The sequence below is a fragment of the Micropterus salmoides genome, unplaced genomic scaffold, assembly GCF_014851395.1.
Source record: "Micropterus salmoides isolate LMB-PRFRI ecotype aquatic unplaced genomic scaffold, ASM1485139v1 Ms_hic_scaffold_14, whole genome shotgun sequence".
NCBI lineage: Eukaryota > Metazoa > Chordata > Actinopteri > Centrarchiformes > Centrarchidae > Micropterus > Micropterus salmoides.
In genome coordinates, this window is record NW_024040485.1 from 3,198,966 (window position 1) to 3,217,065 (window position 18,100).

At 42.0% G+C, this 18,100-nt stretch overlaps 1 protein-coding gene across 2 annotated transcripts in view; it reads left to right on the forward strand.

Moving 5' to 3' along the window:
• The window catches only part of myo10 (myosin X), a 129,986-nt gene extending 111,886 nt beyond the window's left edge, over positions 1-18,100 (forward strand). For both annotated transcript variants that reach the window (XM_038717229.1, XM_038717230.1), the window contains exons 22-41: positions 1,328-1,434; positions 1,547-1,765; positions 2,478-2,517; positions 3,173-4,132; positions 4,480-4,600; positions 4,848-5,091; positions 5,841-5,936; positions 7,189-7,282; positions 8,116-8,171; positions 8,590-8,732; positions 9,310-9,501; positions 9,715-9,872; positions 11,401-11,524; positions 11,695-11,992; positions 12,135-12,342; positions 13,162-13,298; positions 13,411-13,531; positions 14,225-14,701; positions 15,079-15,270; positions 15,543-18,100. In XM_038717229.1, the coding sequence (XP_038573157.1) occupies positions 1,328-1,434; positions 1,547-1,765; positions 2,478-2,517; positions 3,173-4,132; positions 4,480-4,600; positions 4,848-5,091; positions 5,841-5,936; positions 7,189-7,282; positions 8,116-8,171; positions 8,590-8,732; positions 9,310-9,501; positions 9,715-9,872; positions 11,401-11,524; positions 11,695-11,992; positions 12,135-12,342; positions 13,162-13,298; positions 13,411-13,531; positions 14,225-14,701; positions 15,079-15,270; positions 15,543-15,653 (4,098 nt within the window). In that variant the 3' untranslated portion in view covers positions 15,654-18,100. The remainder of the gene's footprint in view (positions 1-1,327; positions 1,435-1,546; positions 1,766-2,477; positions 2,518-3,172; positions 4,133-4,479; positions 4,601-4,847; positions 5,092-5,840; positions 5,937-7,188; positions 7,283-8,115; positions 8,172-8,589; positions 8,733-9,309; positions 9,502-9,714; positions 9,873-11,400; positions 11,525-11,694; positions 11,993-12,134; positions 12,343-13,161; positions 13,299-13,410; positions 13,532-14,224; positions 14,702-15,078; positions 15,271-15,542) is intronic.

Below are 18,100 nucleotides of genomic sequence, written 5' to 3' on the forward strand. Positions count from 1 at the left end.
CACAATACATCGTTCAACAGGAGAAAGGCAATCTGTACTCCTGTACCCTCGCAGCACCGTGTCATTTCCCCACCGTCTCTGTCGCCCGAGACCATGTCCCATATCTCATTTTCCTCCCTCCCTAATCGGATTAACCCCCGGCGTCCCTCAGTGAGCCCAGTTTCTCTATCAATGGACGACAGCTTGGCTTCTATGGTAGGCAGCTGCACTAAGTGCCTGTAAGACCGGTCTTTTCACAGAGAGATGTAGCCGAAATCACTCGCTGCAGTAATCTGCTGTCTTTAGCAATGTGAACAAAAGGCAAGGAGGATCTGGATTTGATTTATGTCGGCTGCTTTGTTCAGTTCAGTTGTTCTTCTGGAAGTGGGAGTGTCTTTTAAATGGTGATGTTAAAGAAAAAGGAGGGACTGCCTCTTTTTAATTCTGTTCACTTGTAAATTCATATTGTGTGTGTAATACAGCGTATGTAATGGATGTACCATGTACAATGGTGTGCCATGACTGGATGATTTGTTAATCTTCCACTCTGTTTTAATACCACAACAGGACGCATTTTTCATTGCACCTGTTTAATCACATGTATATATTTAACAAATATAATATAACAATCTAGGATTATTTTAATAGCTCAGTATAATAGTCACAACACATTTTTCTTTTTTTTTGTGACAGTCTTCTCCCAGAACCTTTGATGGATCAGTATAAACTTTCCTATGACCTTTTGGTCTGATGAAATGCTTTTAAAACTCCACCTGATAAACTCCCACACATACTGGACAATCTGAAAAAGTCTTTCATTGGAGCACGGTGCTGACACAAATAGTCAATTAATTGAGTCACTCAGTTATGTGTTGAAGTCTTAAATGCCAGACATTCTGTGGTTTCAGCTTCACAGCGTGAGGATTCTTGTGCTTGACATTTTAAATATTTTGTGACATTTATACAATAAAAAAATCTGCAGAAAAATCAGTAGATTAATTAGAGAGGGCAATAATAATAAATTGCACTTTAGGAAAGGAAATGTTTTTAACAAGGTGTATGGAAATGAATGAATTAGTTGGACATGTGTTAAAAACATGTCAGGACCTACAGCTCAAAACAAACAAAATGAATACTGTAGTTTTATTGATCTCTACCTAATATCTCTTCATCCTCATTTTTATAAATTCTACATAAAGTTGTAGTGTTGTATTTTGTTCTTTCTTTTCTCTGTACATGGACTTAAAAGGATTGAGAAAGGTTAAAGTTCAGTTAAACACTGAAATGTTTTTCCGATAAGAGTGATACAATAACACTCTTCCTTTGTCCTCTTCTTCTCCTCCCTCAGGTCTTTCTTCGTGAGTCTCTGGAGCATCGCCTGGAGAAGCAGAGGGAGATGGAGGTGCTGAAGGCGGCCATGATCATCCAGGCCCACGTCATGGGCTACATGGCCAGGTATGACTCAATACACAAAACTCAACACAACAACAACATCACGAAGCTACTCAGAAACAGTTTTAATGCTCATTCTAACCAATGGTCGTTGTTGATGCTGTCCTGCACACAGGAAGCAGTACAGGAAGCTTCTGCAGTGCATTGTGGTCATTCAGAAGAACTACCGGGCTTTCTACTGGAGAAGGAAGTTCCTCCTCCTCCGCTGGGCAGCGCTCACCTTCCAGAAACGTGTGCGGGGCCAGCTGGCCCGCCGGGCCTACAGCCGGCTACTGGAGGAGAGGAGGAGGAGGGAGGAGGAGGAGCGCTGCAGGAGGATGGAGGAGATAGAGAGGTGGGCCAGACAATATAAGGAGTAGTTATAGGGGTTTTTATATAAATTCTACCAATTGCTGGTCTCATGTAATCCTTTTTGTTATTAATACAGCACACGTTGTCTGGTGCTGTAGCTGCAGTGAGCGGGGAAAACAAATCCTCTGGTGCACCAGAAGTGATTTATGATAGGCAGGATTTTAGAAATACAAAGGTCTAAATGCCTCCCCACATACTTCACATTCACATATCCATTAAACTGTCAAAATTTCTCTTAACATGATGGTCTAATTTTCAAAGCTTAGTCACCAATAACTATATATACAATTCTGGCTAAACTAAATCCATTATTTAATGTATATTTATTGGCCGAAAAACATTAGAATTGTGACTCAAATAATATCAGAATCAGAAGTAAAAAACACTGCAGCAAATAGCAGCAAAGATGAAGACTAAATAAACAGAAAGAGACAGCAATGTGAAGTTAGTCAAGTTACCAGTACAGTTAGCATACTAAATACCCACATACCTGTAGTATTATATGTACTTTTTGGTTATTTGTTGTTTGGACAGATGCCTTTCCGTCTGATCTTCACAACCTGTATTCTAGATGGGTTTTATGGGATTTTAATGCCACAGTGAGACGGGAAATGTAATTAACTTGTGTTTTGGTAAATCATATCTTTTACTGTCTGTTTCAGTCAGCTGATGTCTATCTGTTTGTGTCTGTGCAGGGAGAGGCAGAGGCTGGAGGCTGAGAGACTCGCCAGAGAGGTACGATGAAACTGATTAAGGAATTAATTTGTGTGATTTAACATTTTAAACATTTCACTGATGATATTCGGCAGAGCCCAGCCTCCATAGGCATATTTGGATTGGTCTGTCAGACACAATTTTCATAAATTTTTTGAGATTATTTTATTGTTTTTATCTTATTTGAGTACATTCATTATTATACAGTACAGATCAACTTGTTAGGCATTGTGTAGAAATTAGAGTAGGTACCTTGGAAAAAGATGTGGGGAGGCAAAAAGCTGCAGTAAAATTATGATAAATGACACTGTCAAGACTTGAAGAACAGTCAATTGAAACAGATAGTGTTATCAAAATATTATGAGCCAGGTTCAGGTGTGAAGTGAGGAGCTATGTAAGTACGGAGCATTTACATTTACTTAACATAGCATTATTTATTGAGTCCGGTCGAGGAAACACAGTGCTCAGTTAGCTCAGCAATTGACCCCAACATGACCTGGAGAAACCTGTGTCATAGTACCCCTAAATTCCTTCATGATTCCTTTAGGATAATATTTTAGAGGTGAATGGATGACAAGTCTTCTGTTGTTATATCAGTTTTAGTGCAGATCCTCCAAAGATTTCAAAAAATGTTTCCATCAGATTGTTTTCCAATTTTTTTTGTTTTTGTTCTCAGGCTGAAGAGGCCAGAAGACTGGAGGAGCTTCATCAGGAGTTAGCCTCTCTGGCTCTGCCTCAGCCTGCAGGAGCAGCTGCAGCATCACCGGACACCTTGGAGGAGCTGGAGTCAGCAGAGGCCCTCGAGGAGGGATCTGAAGAAGAGGAGGCAGTCCGTCCTCACGAGGCATCTCAGGTGGAGGAGATCCTGCGACTGGAGCGGGAGATCCAGGTGCTGCAGAGGCAGAAGGAGCGTCAGGAGCTCTCTCTGACCGAGGCCTCCCTCAACCGCCTGCAGCTTCTCCGTGACCAGGAGCTCAGGCGTCTGGAGGACGAAGCCTGCAAGGCGGCGCAGCAGTTCCTCGACTCGCTGAACTTTGACGAGATTGATGAGTGCGTGAGGAACATTGAAAGCTCGTTGGGAGTCAGCGAAGGGGACGAGAAGGAGAAAGAGGGTGGCCGGAGGAGAGGCAACGAGGAGGAGGAGGTGGACGAAGGCTTTGGGGCTGATGATGAGGCCTTCAAAGACTCGCCGAACCCGAGCGAGCATGGCCACTCTGACGGCCAGCGGACAAGCGGGATCCGAACAAGTGATGACTCGTCTGAAGAAGACCCATACGCCAATGATGGTGTGATCCCACCACTGCCACCAACCACCCTGACTCTGCTTCACCAGCCGCTGCCTTTACCACCATTGCCCCTCGCCTGCCACAGCAACTCCTCCAGCGGAGACTCGGCCTACTGCCACCCCCAGGCCTCGTCCGAGGCTCAGTCCGATGACCTGGTGGAGCTCATACCACCAGACGAGGATTCAGACTACGACCAGGATGACTACGATGAGGGAGCCATTGTGTCCAGTGGCAGTGTGGCCTTCTCCAACCCTCGCAGCGGCCAGTGGTCTCCTGACTACCGTGGTTCTGTAGGCACCTACAACAGCTCAGGGGCTTACCGCTTCAGCTCGGAGGGGGCTCAGTCTTCGGTGAGTCTGGTCTCAGGATTAGGGCTGACCAATATTTTCATAGTTGATTCATTGGTCGATTAATTTCTCGATTAATCGATCAGTTGTTTGGTTTATAAAATGTCAGAAAATGGTGAAAAATGTAGATCAGTGTTTCTCAAAGCCCAAGATGTCCTCAAATGTCTTGTTTTGTCCACAAGATGTTATGTTTTCTGTCATAGAGGAGTAAACAAACCAGAAAATTCACATTTAAGAAGCTGAAGTCAGAGAATGATTTTGTCAGGAGGGGCAGTAACTTACATTCTACCATGAAAACATTCAGCCATGCTGACTTTGTATATGTTGAATTTCTGTTGTTTTCATTCCAGTTTGAGGACAGCGAGGATGACTTTGACAGGTTTGATACCGATGACGAGCTGTCGTATCGGCGGGACTCAGTCTACAGCTGCGTCACGCTGCCGTACTTCCACAGTTTCCTCTACATCAAAGGTATCTCCTTCATTACAGTATTACACTTCTTTGAGAAGCTCCACAGTAAAGTGAGAATATGATTTGTAGTAATAGTTAGATTGTTCTGTCCTTCTATTCCAACCTCACATCAAAATCTTTAGTGCAACAAATGTCATGTAATATCTCACGTCTCTCTGTCCCCCAGCAGTCACAGCCCTCGTGGTCACAGATTTAGCAGTGGACTGTGATCACATGAGTCAAAATCTCTCAATATTTTCCTCTCCAGGCGGTCTTATAAACACGTGGAAGCGGCGCTGGTGTGTTCTGAAGGATGAGACCTTCCTGTGGTTTCGGGCCAAGCAGGAGGCTCTGAAGCAGGGCTGGTTGCACAAGAAGGGAGGGGGCTCGTCTACACTGTCCCGCCGCAACTGGAAGCGCCGCTGGTTCGTGCTGCGGCAGAGCAAGCTCATGTATTTTGAAAACGATGGCGAGGAGAAGATGAAGGGAGTGCTCGACATGCATAATGCCAAGTAAGGAACAATCAGGCTACCTCAAAATCACCAGCATGATGTCGTTTAACAGGGCACAGTCAGCTGTGCCGCAGTAGTTACATTTCCAAACCAGAATGAGGAGTCGAACTCTGGTTTTAACTTTGCGTTGCTGACAACACTTATTAATATATCACTGAATCAGAATCTGCAAAGAGTGTGTACACATAGGCCTACAAGGAATGTGACTCCAGTTTTAAGTTGCTCTCAATGTTACACACAGTTCCAAGAAAAATGTACAGGAAGATAGACATAGATAGACACACCTAAAAAGAAGGAAAACAACGCTGAACAAAGATAGTTTGTATTGTGTGTTGTTACTCTTTATAGAGAACAAGCTGTAAGAAATAAAAGAATGGGGAGTTGTAATTGAGTGTTAAGCTTATTTACATAATTACACATCGGACATGCAGGCTGCAATCTAGAATAAAGAAAATGGTCAGAGAAATACACTCAGTACTTATTATTATATCTGAAATAATCACAATTACTGTGTACATGTATTACAATATTATCTCAATAACTAGGATGCTGTTGTTCTATTGGCCACTACATGCTGACTTTATAATAACAGTATTGAATAGGAAAGCTGCAAATAGAAATGTAATGTCAAAACATTTTTCAAGAAAATTAGTCTTATTAGTTAATGTCATATCTTTTGATTGTGTCCTGTTGGTGACCCAAAGAGGACGAGGTGAGGTTCTTATGGAGAGATTTTTTGTGATCTGCAGAGAAATAATTGATAACACTGGTAAGGAGAATGGAATCGACATTGTGATGCCAGAGAGGACCTACCATCTGATCGCAGAGTCTGCCGAGGATGCCAGGTGTGTGTTCAGACAGTAATGTTTAATATAACTTAATCTAGAGCACCTTTCATGCAGTGATGTAGTCCAAAGCGCTTTACAAAACACTTTTCACACCTTATCACAATTAGTGTTAATGTCTAAAGTTGGAATTATACTTCTCCAAAAATACATCTAAATGTCCCTGCAGAATTACACAGGTCTGAAAAGAAGACAAAAACAAACGTGATATATGAAAGTATAAAAGAAACAGCCATGTGAATTGATCAGAGCAACCCCACATGGTATGTCTTTGTTGTAATGTACTGATGTGACACCATAACTTTATGTCACATTCAGTTATCATTAACTTAAAGATATCATTAACTTAAAGATATCATTAACTTATAGATATCATTAATACAGTAAGAATGCTGCACCTGCTGTTCCTTTAACCAGCTTCTGTCTTTAGATTTGTCTCCTTTTTAACTCCTTTTATGATTACCCCAAGAAAACAAACACACACACACACACACACAGTCAGACAGGAGAGGTATTGTCGCTATGGGGTCGTTGTGCTGGTTGCCCCTGGTAACACATCGATTTCCTCTCAGAGGGGGCAGTCCACTTCCTCCATATATCTGTCCTGACAGGAAGATGAAGAACTGTGTGTGTATGTGTGTGTGTGTGTGTGTGTGTGTGTGTGTGTGTTGGCAGCAGGTTAGCAGTGCCAGCCTCTCTCTCAGTGTGAACCGACATCAGCTCCATATGTTTGAGAAAGCATCAGTCTGAACATAGAATATTTACTATATATGAACAGCATATTGACACAAATATGCAATAATTAATAACAAAAGAATTTCCAAAATGTAACTTGATGATTTTTTTCACTGGACAAAAGTAAATTAGAAGTAACCCAACATCATTTCACCCAATGCAAATCTTTTTACGTCTGAAAAACAGAGACAGAAAACCAAAAGCCTTTCACCGTTTAGATGTCATAAAATACATAATGATTTTGCGTGAATTCTGTATGCTTCTTTCTTCACAAACTCCAAATAAGATTAGATAAGACAGATCATATATTTTATGTGACACAAAAGAAAATTGTAATCTAGTGACAAAACGATATCCCAGTTTAGTGAGACAGCTTGAGTCAAATTATTCTGAAATCAACTTATCAGTTGAGACGTCAGTATTTTGGACCTTCAAACGTGTCCTGTTCACTGTAAATCCTGATTGGCTGCATGTCTTGATGATGTTGCTGATGATGATGTCGTCTGCATGGTTCCAGCCAGTGGTTCAGCGTGCTGAGTCAGGTCCACGGCTCTACAGAACAGGAGATCAGAGAAATGCACGACGAGCAGGCCAACCCCCAGAATGCTGTGGTGAGTACTGCGGGGGAAGCAAAGCGCTGTGGGAAATGGAGTTGTAATGTGTGCTGGGTGTTTTTTAGGAAGAAAAATAGTTTTGGTTATTGGTGCTAAAACCCATCTCAAGTTACACTGTCAAATGATGTCTTAATGGCAATGTCAATAATAAGTCAAAATCTTCTTCCCAGAACTTGAAACCCCCCAAAACTGATAACTGAGCCATTATCTTAAATTACTTTTTACAAATAATGAAAATAGAATGGCTCGAACATGGTTTTATACAGTCCTGATCCTTGATTTGCAACATTGACCACTATATTCTTAAACACCCAGAGATATTAAAAGAATAGAAACCTGAATATAAATGGTATAGATTTTTTTGATTCATCAAACTGGTTTCACTCTTTTTTTTTCTTCTGTAAGTATGTACAGGAAGTGAAATAGCTTCAGAATAAGAGCAATGTTTTTGTTAAAACAACATCTCAACTCATGTGGATGAGTCTCTTCTTAGAGCTGATCTGCCTTTGTTCACGTTTTCTTTTTTCCTTCCATTGACATTTAAAATTCCCTCTGTGTCAATCTGAACACTTTTAGATGTGTTTTATGTCATGCTGCCCTCTTTTGTTATGTTCTGTTCTGTTCTTTTCAATTCTCTGATCGAACATAGATGTGTTGGAAATGCTGTTTCCTCCTTTCAGCGTTGTACCTGTGAGTGAGCGTGATGTTGCTTTCGTGTGTGTGTGTCTGTGTGGGATAATTGGTTTCCACGGGGCAGAGGAAGGTCAAACTCATTATCCACATCCTGAACACTGTTACTGAAACCCCTACCTCTCTCTCTGTCTCGTCAGGGAACGTTGGATGTAGGGATGATCGATTCGGTTTGTGCGTCAGATAATCCAGAGAGGTGAGGATCTGCATCAGACATCACGTCACGTCTCTGGCCTTTCTTTGTTCAGCCCTGCACTGTTTCACACACACTAGCAGAAGTAGTGTCAGTTAGATAAATGCCACCACTCTTCATTCAGGTCTGTTGAGACCCGTTTGGTTTCAGTACCTCATTATTTTCAACTCAGCCACTAGGGTGTGCTGCTTTTCATACATATTTAAAAATCCAGCAATGGCCTCAACACAAAAACAAATTAATTCCTGCTTTCATACTTTAGGATGCTTCTTCAATCTGAGTTCAGACTGATTGTTCTCATGTCTTTCATCTGGTTTTAGATTTAAAAGTTTGTGAAGGGTCAGCTGTCGGTGTTTGATCCTCTCTTCTTCTTCTTATTCTTACAATCATCACCATTAACTGCATTTCTGAACCGTAACAGGCCGAACTCCTTCGTCATGATCACGGCAAACCGCTTGCTGCACTGCAACGCCGACACGCCCGAGGAGATGCACCACTGGATCACTCTGCTGCAGCGCTCCAAAGGAGACACCCGCGTCGATGGACAGGAGTTCATCATTCGAGGTAACAACACAATCTTAACATCCCTTTACTCTTCCTGCCTTTTGAAGGCGGCTTGAGGGCTAGAATCTCTCCCAGAATGCACTTAGGCAGAAAAATAGATCAGATTTACAGCAGCACAGCAACATAGATATAAACAATGCTAGAGGAGCATCTGTAAGAAGCAGAAGTAGAAGCTGGTCACTTATTGTGACTGTGTGTGTTGTTGTTTTTTTACTTTTATTTGGTTTAAACTTACAAATAGCAAAAAAAAAAGAAAATCATTGCTGATGTAATCAGATAAGGAAGTTTGTAGTCCTCAAATACGGGATAAGAATAGATCACCTTATTTAAAAGCGTATCAATGTGTTGTAGATAAAACAATAACTTCTGGTTTGTAGTTGTTTGAACTTTACATAGGTAGCAGCTTACACCAAACTCCATCAAGGTTTCTGACATTTTTCTGAATTTAAAAGGTATTAAAAACGAAAATTGCAGGTTTAACTGCAGAGTTTTGATTGCTGCTGCCGTGTCAGGCTGACACTTCACCTTTAAGAAAGCAACTAGCAACATAAATTTCTAATTCCTCTATTTCCACCAGGCTGGTTGCACAAAGAGATGAAGAACAGTACAAAAGCCTCACTAAAGCTGAAGAAGCGTTGGTTCCTGCTTACCCATAATTCCCTGGACTACTATAAGAGCTCAGAGCGTAACGCCCTGAAGCTGGGAACACTGGTGCTGAACAGCCTCTGCTCAGTGGTTCAGCCGGACGAAAAGGTCTTCAAAGAGACCGGTAAGGAAAGGAAATAGAATAGACTTGATTTACTGACATTTTATTCTGGTGTCTTGCATCTGTAATGGGAGATTGAAGTATGTGTGCCAAATGCCTTAATTTATCCGTGATATGTCTGTGTCCTTACAGGACCTTTCTCTCACAGTCAGAAACAATTGTTCCTTTGACGTGACGTGTTTTTTTCTGTTCCTCCTCATGTGGTCCCCCTGACAGGCTACTGGAATGTGATTGTGTACGGCCGTAAACACTCGTACCGTCTCTACTGTAAGCTGCTCAATGAGGCCACACGCTGGGCCAACTCTATCCAGAACGTCATCGACACCAAAGCTCCCATCGACACACCGACCCAGCAGCTCATCCAGGACATCAAGGTAGGAAACTTCCTTGCAACCTGATGGAGAAACTCCATCCACGTAGTTGGAGATTCCACTAGAAGCTATAAGAGGGTGATAGAAGTAATGGATTAATTATTGGATTTTTTTAATGCAGGGAAGGTTCATTCTGAAGGAGTCAGATTCAGTTTCATTTTATTTTTAACTTCTTAAACAACATGCAAAGTCAAATATACTGGGTTACTAAAAGAACCATCCATTTTGTGTGCAGGGTTACTTGAGGCTAGAGTCTATCCCAGAATACACTGGGCAGGACACACAAGTCCCTTGTTTATCAGAGGGCAAATACAGATAACAAGATGCAGTCCACACTCTGTCTGTGGTTACGTATGAGTCTCTAATTCAAGTGACATACACTGAATAAAATTCTAAACGCAACACTTTTGTTTTTGCCCCCATTCATCATGAACTGAACTCAAAGATTGTTCTCTATGTACACAAAAGGCCTATTTCTCAAATATTGTTCTGTCAAAATTTGTGTTAGTGAGCACCTTTGCCGAGATAATCCATCCACCTCACAGGTGTGGCATATCAAATTGCTGATCAGACAGCATTAGGATTGCACAGGTGTGCCTTAGGCTGGCCACAATAAAAGGCCACTCGATTTGCAGTTCCACTGTATTGGGGGGATAGTCCAGAAACCAGTCAGTATTCTGGTGTGACCACCATTTGCCTCATGCAGTGCAACACATCTCCTTCGCATAGAGTTGATCAGGTTGTTGATTGTGGCCTGTGGAATGTTGGTCCACTCCTCTTCAATGGCTGTGCGAAGTTGCAGTCAGGTCGAGACCCTGATGAGGACGACGAGCATGCAGATAAGCTTCCCTGAGATGGTTCCTGACAGTTTGTGCAGAAATTCTTTGGTTCTTTGGATGTACTGCCAAATTATCTGAAAAGTCTTTGGAGACTGCTTATGGTAGAGAAATAAACACTCAGTTCATGGGGAACAGCTCTGCTGGACATTCCTGCAGTCAGCATGCCAATTGCACGTTCCCTTGCGACATTGAGTGGCCTTTTATTGTGGCCAGCCTAAGGCACACCTGTGCAATCCTCTTGCTGTCTGATCAGCATCTTGATATGACACACCTGTGAGGTGGATGGATTATCTCGGCGAAGGAGAAGTGCTCACTAACACAGATTTGAACAATATTTGAGGGAAATAGGTCTTTTGTGTGCATAGAGAAAGTCAGCTCATGAAGAATGGGGGCAAAAACAAATGTGTTGCGTTTATAATTTTGTTCAGTGTAGATATGTGTGTAGAGAGGTAACTGGAGAAACTGCTCAAAGTTGTTTACATTCAAACTTAACACATTTTTTGTCATTTAACTGTGACTATAACCATCATAATTCCAAAAGTCAAATCTCATTGTAGTTACTCACTTAAATTACTACAAAGGAAAATGCACCTGCTACATGCAAAGACGTCAGTCCTCGTTTTAAAACCATGTTCACCCTAGTACACCCTCAGCAGTGCATCGTTTAAGTCAGGCTCCTCTGCTCTCTGCAGGAGAACTGTCTGAACTCAGAGGTGGTGGAGCAGATATACAAGAGGAACCCCATCCTTCGCTACAGCCACCACCCGCTGCACTCACCACTGCTACCACTGCCTTACGGCGACATCCACCTCACCGGTGAGTCACACAGATATAGACACAAAAAACAGACATTCAGGAGGAGGGACTTTCATCAGGTAAGACGGAAATATCAGTAAATGTAAATTCCAGTCCAAAGCTGCTGTATTATCAGGAATGAGCTCACACCATCCACCACATGACTGATCGCTTCCCTCCTCCCTGCTCAGCTCTGAGAAACAGAAGCTACACAACGCTGCAGGAAGAAGCCCTCAAAGTGTTCAGCTCTCTGCAGCACCTGGAGGGCGTGGCTGACCCAGTGCCCATAATCCAGGGTATCCTGCAGACCGGCCAGGAGCTCAAACCTCTGCGGGACGAGCTCTTCTGCCAACTTATCAAGCAGACGACTCGTCCGCCACAGCCTGGCAGCCCCGGAAACCTCTGCAGCTGGAAGATCCTGGCCTGCATGTCCTGCACGTTCGTCCCCACAAGGAGCATCCTCAGATACCTGAAGTTCCACCTGAAGAGGTATTGGCATGTTTACAGATGGATAAAGACAGTTTGTGAATCAGAAAATGCATTTTTGGGGATGCAACTACCGCCAAATTGTCTTTAGATAACTGTTGGTGTAATCTCTAACATTAACAAATCCAAATCTCTCTCCCTGCAGGACTCGAGAGCTCTTCCCCGGCTCTGAGATGGATCGTTACGCCGCCTTCTCCCTCGACTCCCTGAAGAAGATTCGAGCCAGAGAGAACGTCCCGTCGCAAGAGGAGATCCGCTCCATCGTGGCCCGGCAGGACATGAGCACCACAGTTCACTGTCATGGCGGAGGATCCTGCAAGATCACCATCAACTCACACACAACAGCCGGAGAGGTGGGTGACAGCCGGGGCTGCTGGCACACAGGCTAAGATGTTTATTACACAGTGGTTCAAAAGCTGGTGTTGAATGCTAGCCTGGTCCTGGACGTCTGAATCACGTCCCACATCTCCGATGTTCAGGGATTCAGTTTGAATGAAGTTAAACAAAGTGGTAATTCAGATGGAATATCAGGCTGATGGAGTGCTTAGTGAGATTCTGAGTCTTAAGATATTATATACAGGTACATTGAAGAAGTCTGCATAAAAGTAAAAAAAGAGAAATGGTTGTTCAAAAAAGTTTTAAAAAATCCTTTTCTATCTTATACTGGCCCTTCATGCTCATTTTTAGCCTCTGTCTGAAACAAACTGTAGATGCTTCTCTTTTTTCTTTTTTTTTCTTTCTTTCTTTTAAATACGTTTACCTTATTATTTGAAGTTTTGGCCACATTTAACATGAACAATCCAACATTGTAACATTATAGATATGACAGAAAATATGGAAAATGCATAATGGGTCCCCTTTAAAAGAGGTTCATCTGAATATTGAAACCAGACAATTAACCATGACATGACCAGCTGTGATACCCATTTGAAGACAGAGACAGAGTTTTCTTTTAATGTTGTATATACACTGTAAATGTACAGTTCATACTTTTGTTTTGGCTAACCAGCATTTTTATGTTCCACCTTTTCTGAATGTGTCATTTTTTTTGTAAATATCTGAAGCTTTTTATCCATTATTTTTTATCTATTATTTGAATTGTTAGATCTCATCTGATCTGCACATTCTAGATGATTCAATAGTGTTTGTGCCTTGATCTGTGTGTGTGTCAGGTGGTGGAGAAGCTGATCCGTGGCCTGGCCATGGAGGACAGCAGGAACATGTTTGCTCTGTTTGAACACAACGACACCACGGAGAAAGCCATTGAGAGCCGCACGGTGGTGGCCGACGTGCTCGCCAAATTTGAAAAGTAAGCGTCTCTCTCTGTGTGTGTGTGTGTGTGTGTGTGTGTGTGTGTGTGTGTTTTAGCGTATCTTTTTGTGTCCTCCGGTCTTGGTTGACACTGTCTCTCTGGTCTTCAGGCTCTCAGCCAGCCCAGACGAACACAACACCGGCTGGAAGTTTTATTTCAAGCTCTACTGCTTTTTGGACACAGACAACGTTCCCAAAGACAGTGTGGAGTTTGCCTTCATGTTTGAACAGGTGAGACCGAATTTAAACCAACAAGTCATTCTTCTGCTCTGCAGAGCCATCAGACTGAGAGATGATTCATCAGTTTCCTAAAGCAGAAGATAACGTCTTCAAATTCCTTTTTTTGTTTGACCAGGAGCCCAAATCCCAAAGATTTTTACTTCTTGTTGATCCATTTCTAAAACAATTAACCAATTATCTAAACAGCTGCCGACTTTATTCTCACAGTGAGATTCTCACAGTGAGAGACTTTTTCTGTCAGTTGACTAACTGACTCATTGTTTCAGAATAATTTTTTCAACATTTGTTTTAAATCTCATTTTGTGAGAAGTTTTAACCAGTTCTGTCTCAAGTCAAAAGTGGGTATTGGATTTTATTTTTGCATAGAATTCAATTCATAGAGTTCAAGCACCAAAAAAAGATTTGTATTTCATGTTAACGTCTTAAATCTGATAATTCCTGATTTAGATCATATTGTGGCTAATTTTAAAGTCTATATTATTTATTTTATTATCAATATTATTTAATCTGAAAGGTCTAGTAGAGCAGCTTTGTGTCAAAATCAGACACATGCATTTAAGCTTATTTGGTGAAATATAACGTTATATATGTAAAACATTTTATATTCCGCATTAAAAAATATTCAATTAAAATGTAATATTAAAACATTTTCTTCTACATCCTCTCTTTGTCTGCTGTCTACAGGCCCATGAAGCTGTCATCCGTGGTCAGTATCCGGCCCCTGAGGAGACTCTGCAGTTCCTGGCTGCCCTGAGACTTCAGTACCTCCTGGGCGATCACAGCTCCCAGACCAACATCCCTGAAATGTCCCAGGTGTTCCCCATGGTGCGACTGCGGGCCAGGGTGCAGAACTCAGCCAAGACGTTCGCTCCGGGCACCGGCTCAGTGGCCGACCGCTCAGGGACGTCCGAGAGGAAACGTTCAAGCTTCCTGGAGGGAACGCTGAGGAGGAGCTTCAGGAGCGGCTCTCTGAGTCGGCAGAAGCTGGAGGAGGAGAACAGCCTGGAGGCGTGGATGAGGGAGGAGGCAGCGGCGGTGAGAACCTGCGTGATTGACAAGTGGAAGAAACTGCAGGGGATGAGCCAGGAACAGGCCATGGTGAAATACATGGCTCTGGTGAAGGAGTGGAAGGGATACGGTTCCACCCTGTTCAACGTTGAGGTGAGGACGTGTTTGAATAACTTGAAAAAAAGTGTCAGAATAGTTAATAGTTCACACAATACTAAGCCTAGTAATCAGAAAATGTTCGTATTGGCTAAAATCTTAGTTTTTAATTTTAATTATGTCAACAAGTCATCGCAGTGTTCTTCAAGGTAGAGCCACTTCATGATTACATGTGAGCAGGTTCTACGCTGCCTTCATAGTTGTTTCCTGTCATGGCATTTTAAAAGATCACAACGTAACTATTCCTCACTCACGTTTTTATATTTATGAATATACATGACTTCAGGCATTTCATTGTTGGTGACAAATCTTCCTTTTTATTTTAAATCAGTCAAGCCTCAGCGCTCTCATGCTTGTTTCTGTGTGTGATTTAGTGTCGAGACGGAGCGTTTCCCTCTGAGCTGTGGTTGGGCGTGAGCCGGGAGGCCATATCTGTGTACAAACGAGGAGAGCCGTGGCCTCTGGAGGTTTTCCCGTATGAACAGATTCTCTCCTTCGGAGCTCCGCTGCCCAACGCTTACAAGATCGCCGTGGAGGGCCGAGAGCTGGTCTTTGAAACACAGATGGTTGGTACAACACAACAAATTATGTGAATGATGTGTTCAGAACTGTCAAATAATTTTACAATTAGCCAATGGCTCATAAGTTCAGCTCTAGAGAAAAGCCCTGCACAAATTTGCCGTGGCAAACAAATCCACTGAGAGCTGCAATTCTATTGGGATTCATTTATTTTGGTCGGAAATGTATCGAGAAAAGCATACAGATAATCACATGAAACACCCACCTTTAATCTTGAAACATCGTGAACAGTATAAACTCTCGCCTTCCTCCTCTGCAGGTCATGGACATCGCCAAGTTGATGAAGGCCTACATCAGCATGATCGTCAAGAAGCGCTACAGCAACTGTCAGTCTGTCAGCAGCCACGGCAGTCAGTGCAGTGCCTGGTGAACTCTGCCCTTTAACCTTTGACCTTATGGCCACCTGCCAGAGTGCCACAGAAGGTCGAGCGTGGCCGCCACGGGCTGTGCGTGGATGGCCATCCTCCGCGCTCTGGAGAGACCAGCTCGTACGCTTGACGTGTCAGGCTGACTCTGTGAATGCTGGAGACAAACCACAATGCTCTTAATGTTAACTAGCTCAACTGTAACTGGTTTCATTCCAAAACATTAACCATCCACACCTACTAGATCAGAACGACAAAGATCTGCTCTGCACAAGTGTCCTTGGGTGAACCTCTTGTCCAAAAAGGAGAATTCCTCAGCTGTGAACAATGGGGAATATGTTAGTGGCCAAGTGTGTACTGTCCAAACCCATGGTTGTTATGGACAGTGCAGTCTGACAATGTGGTGGGAGCTGCAGATAAATCTCCATGTAGCAGTGTGGAAAGCCACCTAGGAAGTGAACGAAACCAGGAAAAGTTGTTCATCTCTTTGTTTAAACACAAAATTCAAAATCCATTAATTTCATTTAAGGACACAAATGATTGGATAATAACAAAAGTATACGGCAAACAATTAATCAAAACCCTTCATCCTGACACTTACTGGACTTGTAAAATAGCCAAATGCAACAAATTCAACTTTTTCCACTGTTTCTCACACCAAAGAAAACCAGCTGAAGGTTTAACACAACCTTGTTATCTCGTCAGGTCACTCTGAAAGTGCAGATGTGTCTTTTTTGGAATACTAATGTCTTGCAAGGACAAGGACTGTTGTTGCAGGATGGGGCTATTTCTTACTGAGGATTTTGTTTGTGTGTGCATGTTTGTGTGTCATGTGTATGCAAGTTACAAGAGAGGTGTATCTACATGACCGAATGTAAAAAATAATAATAATAAAAAAAACAGCAGACAGACAAAAGAAAAGAAAGAAAATAGTTAAAGCCCATAAGCCTTTTCCTCTGCTTGGAAAACTCTGGGACCTGACCTTCTATACAAACTTTCTCCGGGACGATCTGTTCACTTGTAAATAATATGCAACTGTACTCGTCTCAAGCATTTCAAGATTGTGATTGATTGTTTTGATTGATTTGCTTATGATACGTAGGTCACAAAAGTGCCTGTTCAAACTAATAGAGGACAAACTCAAGTCAGACTTTGTCTTATCGGTGCCACTCGTGTTCCTGTGTAACCAGAATCTTGGAAGTTGAGCCCACGTTCCCTTTAACTACCAATGTATTTTTTTACACTGCAGAATCTGTCCAGCTACGCAAGTTATTCAAGCAAAACTCTTGTAAAAGTCTTGAAATTCTGTTTTTCTAGAAACAAACGTATTAATTTCTTAATACTGGCGGCATACATTGACACACCAACATCAGTTGTTTTTCGTGAAAGTCCATCTGCAGCGTCGTTAAGTCACTGAGATGCACCACGGTTCAGAGAACTAAGGTTTGGCTGTATATATTGTCTATATATACTGTAAGCAAATCATTGCACTGGGCGGCTTTATGCCAATGTTGGATTTTTATGTGATTTTTGTACCAAGGCAATGAAGTGCATTGATTTATCAGTTATCAAATTTGCTGGATTAGCCGTAATCTAACATTCCTGTTATTTTTTCCAAGTTATTTTGTCCATAAACACTTTCTATAAAATTACATACATATTTAAAAGTACATTCGTATGTACTAAATACAGCATTTAATCCATGTCCCCCCTCTTAATAAGAACCAAGGACTTGTCAGAAAACATGGTTTTCAATCACCACTAAAAGTGTAGCTATTTTTTATTAACACAACATGAACATCCCAGTTTAAACTATGGAGATTTACTGGGATATATACAGGTTACTTTTTGGGGGCTTTTTTGTTACATTTGAGATGTAGCGGTTATTGTCTGCTGACTTTGAAACATCACATAATGCCCCTTTAGGCTGCAGTGATTGAAACATTAGAAGTTGCTGTTGGATTTTGATGCGATCAGTCAGATTTTAGTCTGGATGACTTGCTCAGCTTGAATGTTTGCAGTGTAACATTCCTACAACATTTCACTGGAGCTCCGCGGGCGGCAGATCCATCCAAAGACGTGTGTGCAGGTTATTTCCCCACAGTGCCTTGTTGTAAATTGTGTACACTTATTTTGTATTCTATGCGTGGTTTCTTTTTGTTGGTATAATGTGCAATGTTATATATATATATATATAGTATATAATCATGTGGCTGTACATTTTATACTGTAAGTCTTTGCCTTCTATTTTTTCTCCTGAATGATGTCTATGTGGTGATTTTCTCAAGATAAAAATCTTGCTGTATTTTTCTCTACGCAACTATCCAACTGACAGTGGATCTTTGACACAATACTGGTATCTTGTTTTGTTTTTTTTATTTGTATTAGCTGTGTTATGTATTGAAAGGATGATTCTAACAATAAATGGTTGCATATTTGGTCTAAGGGCGCA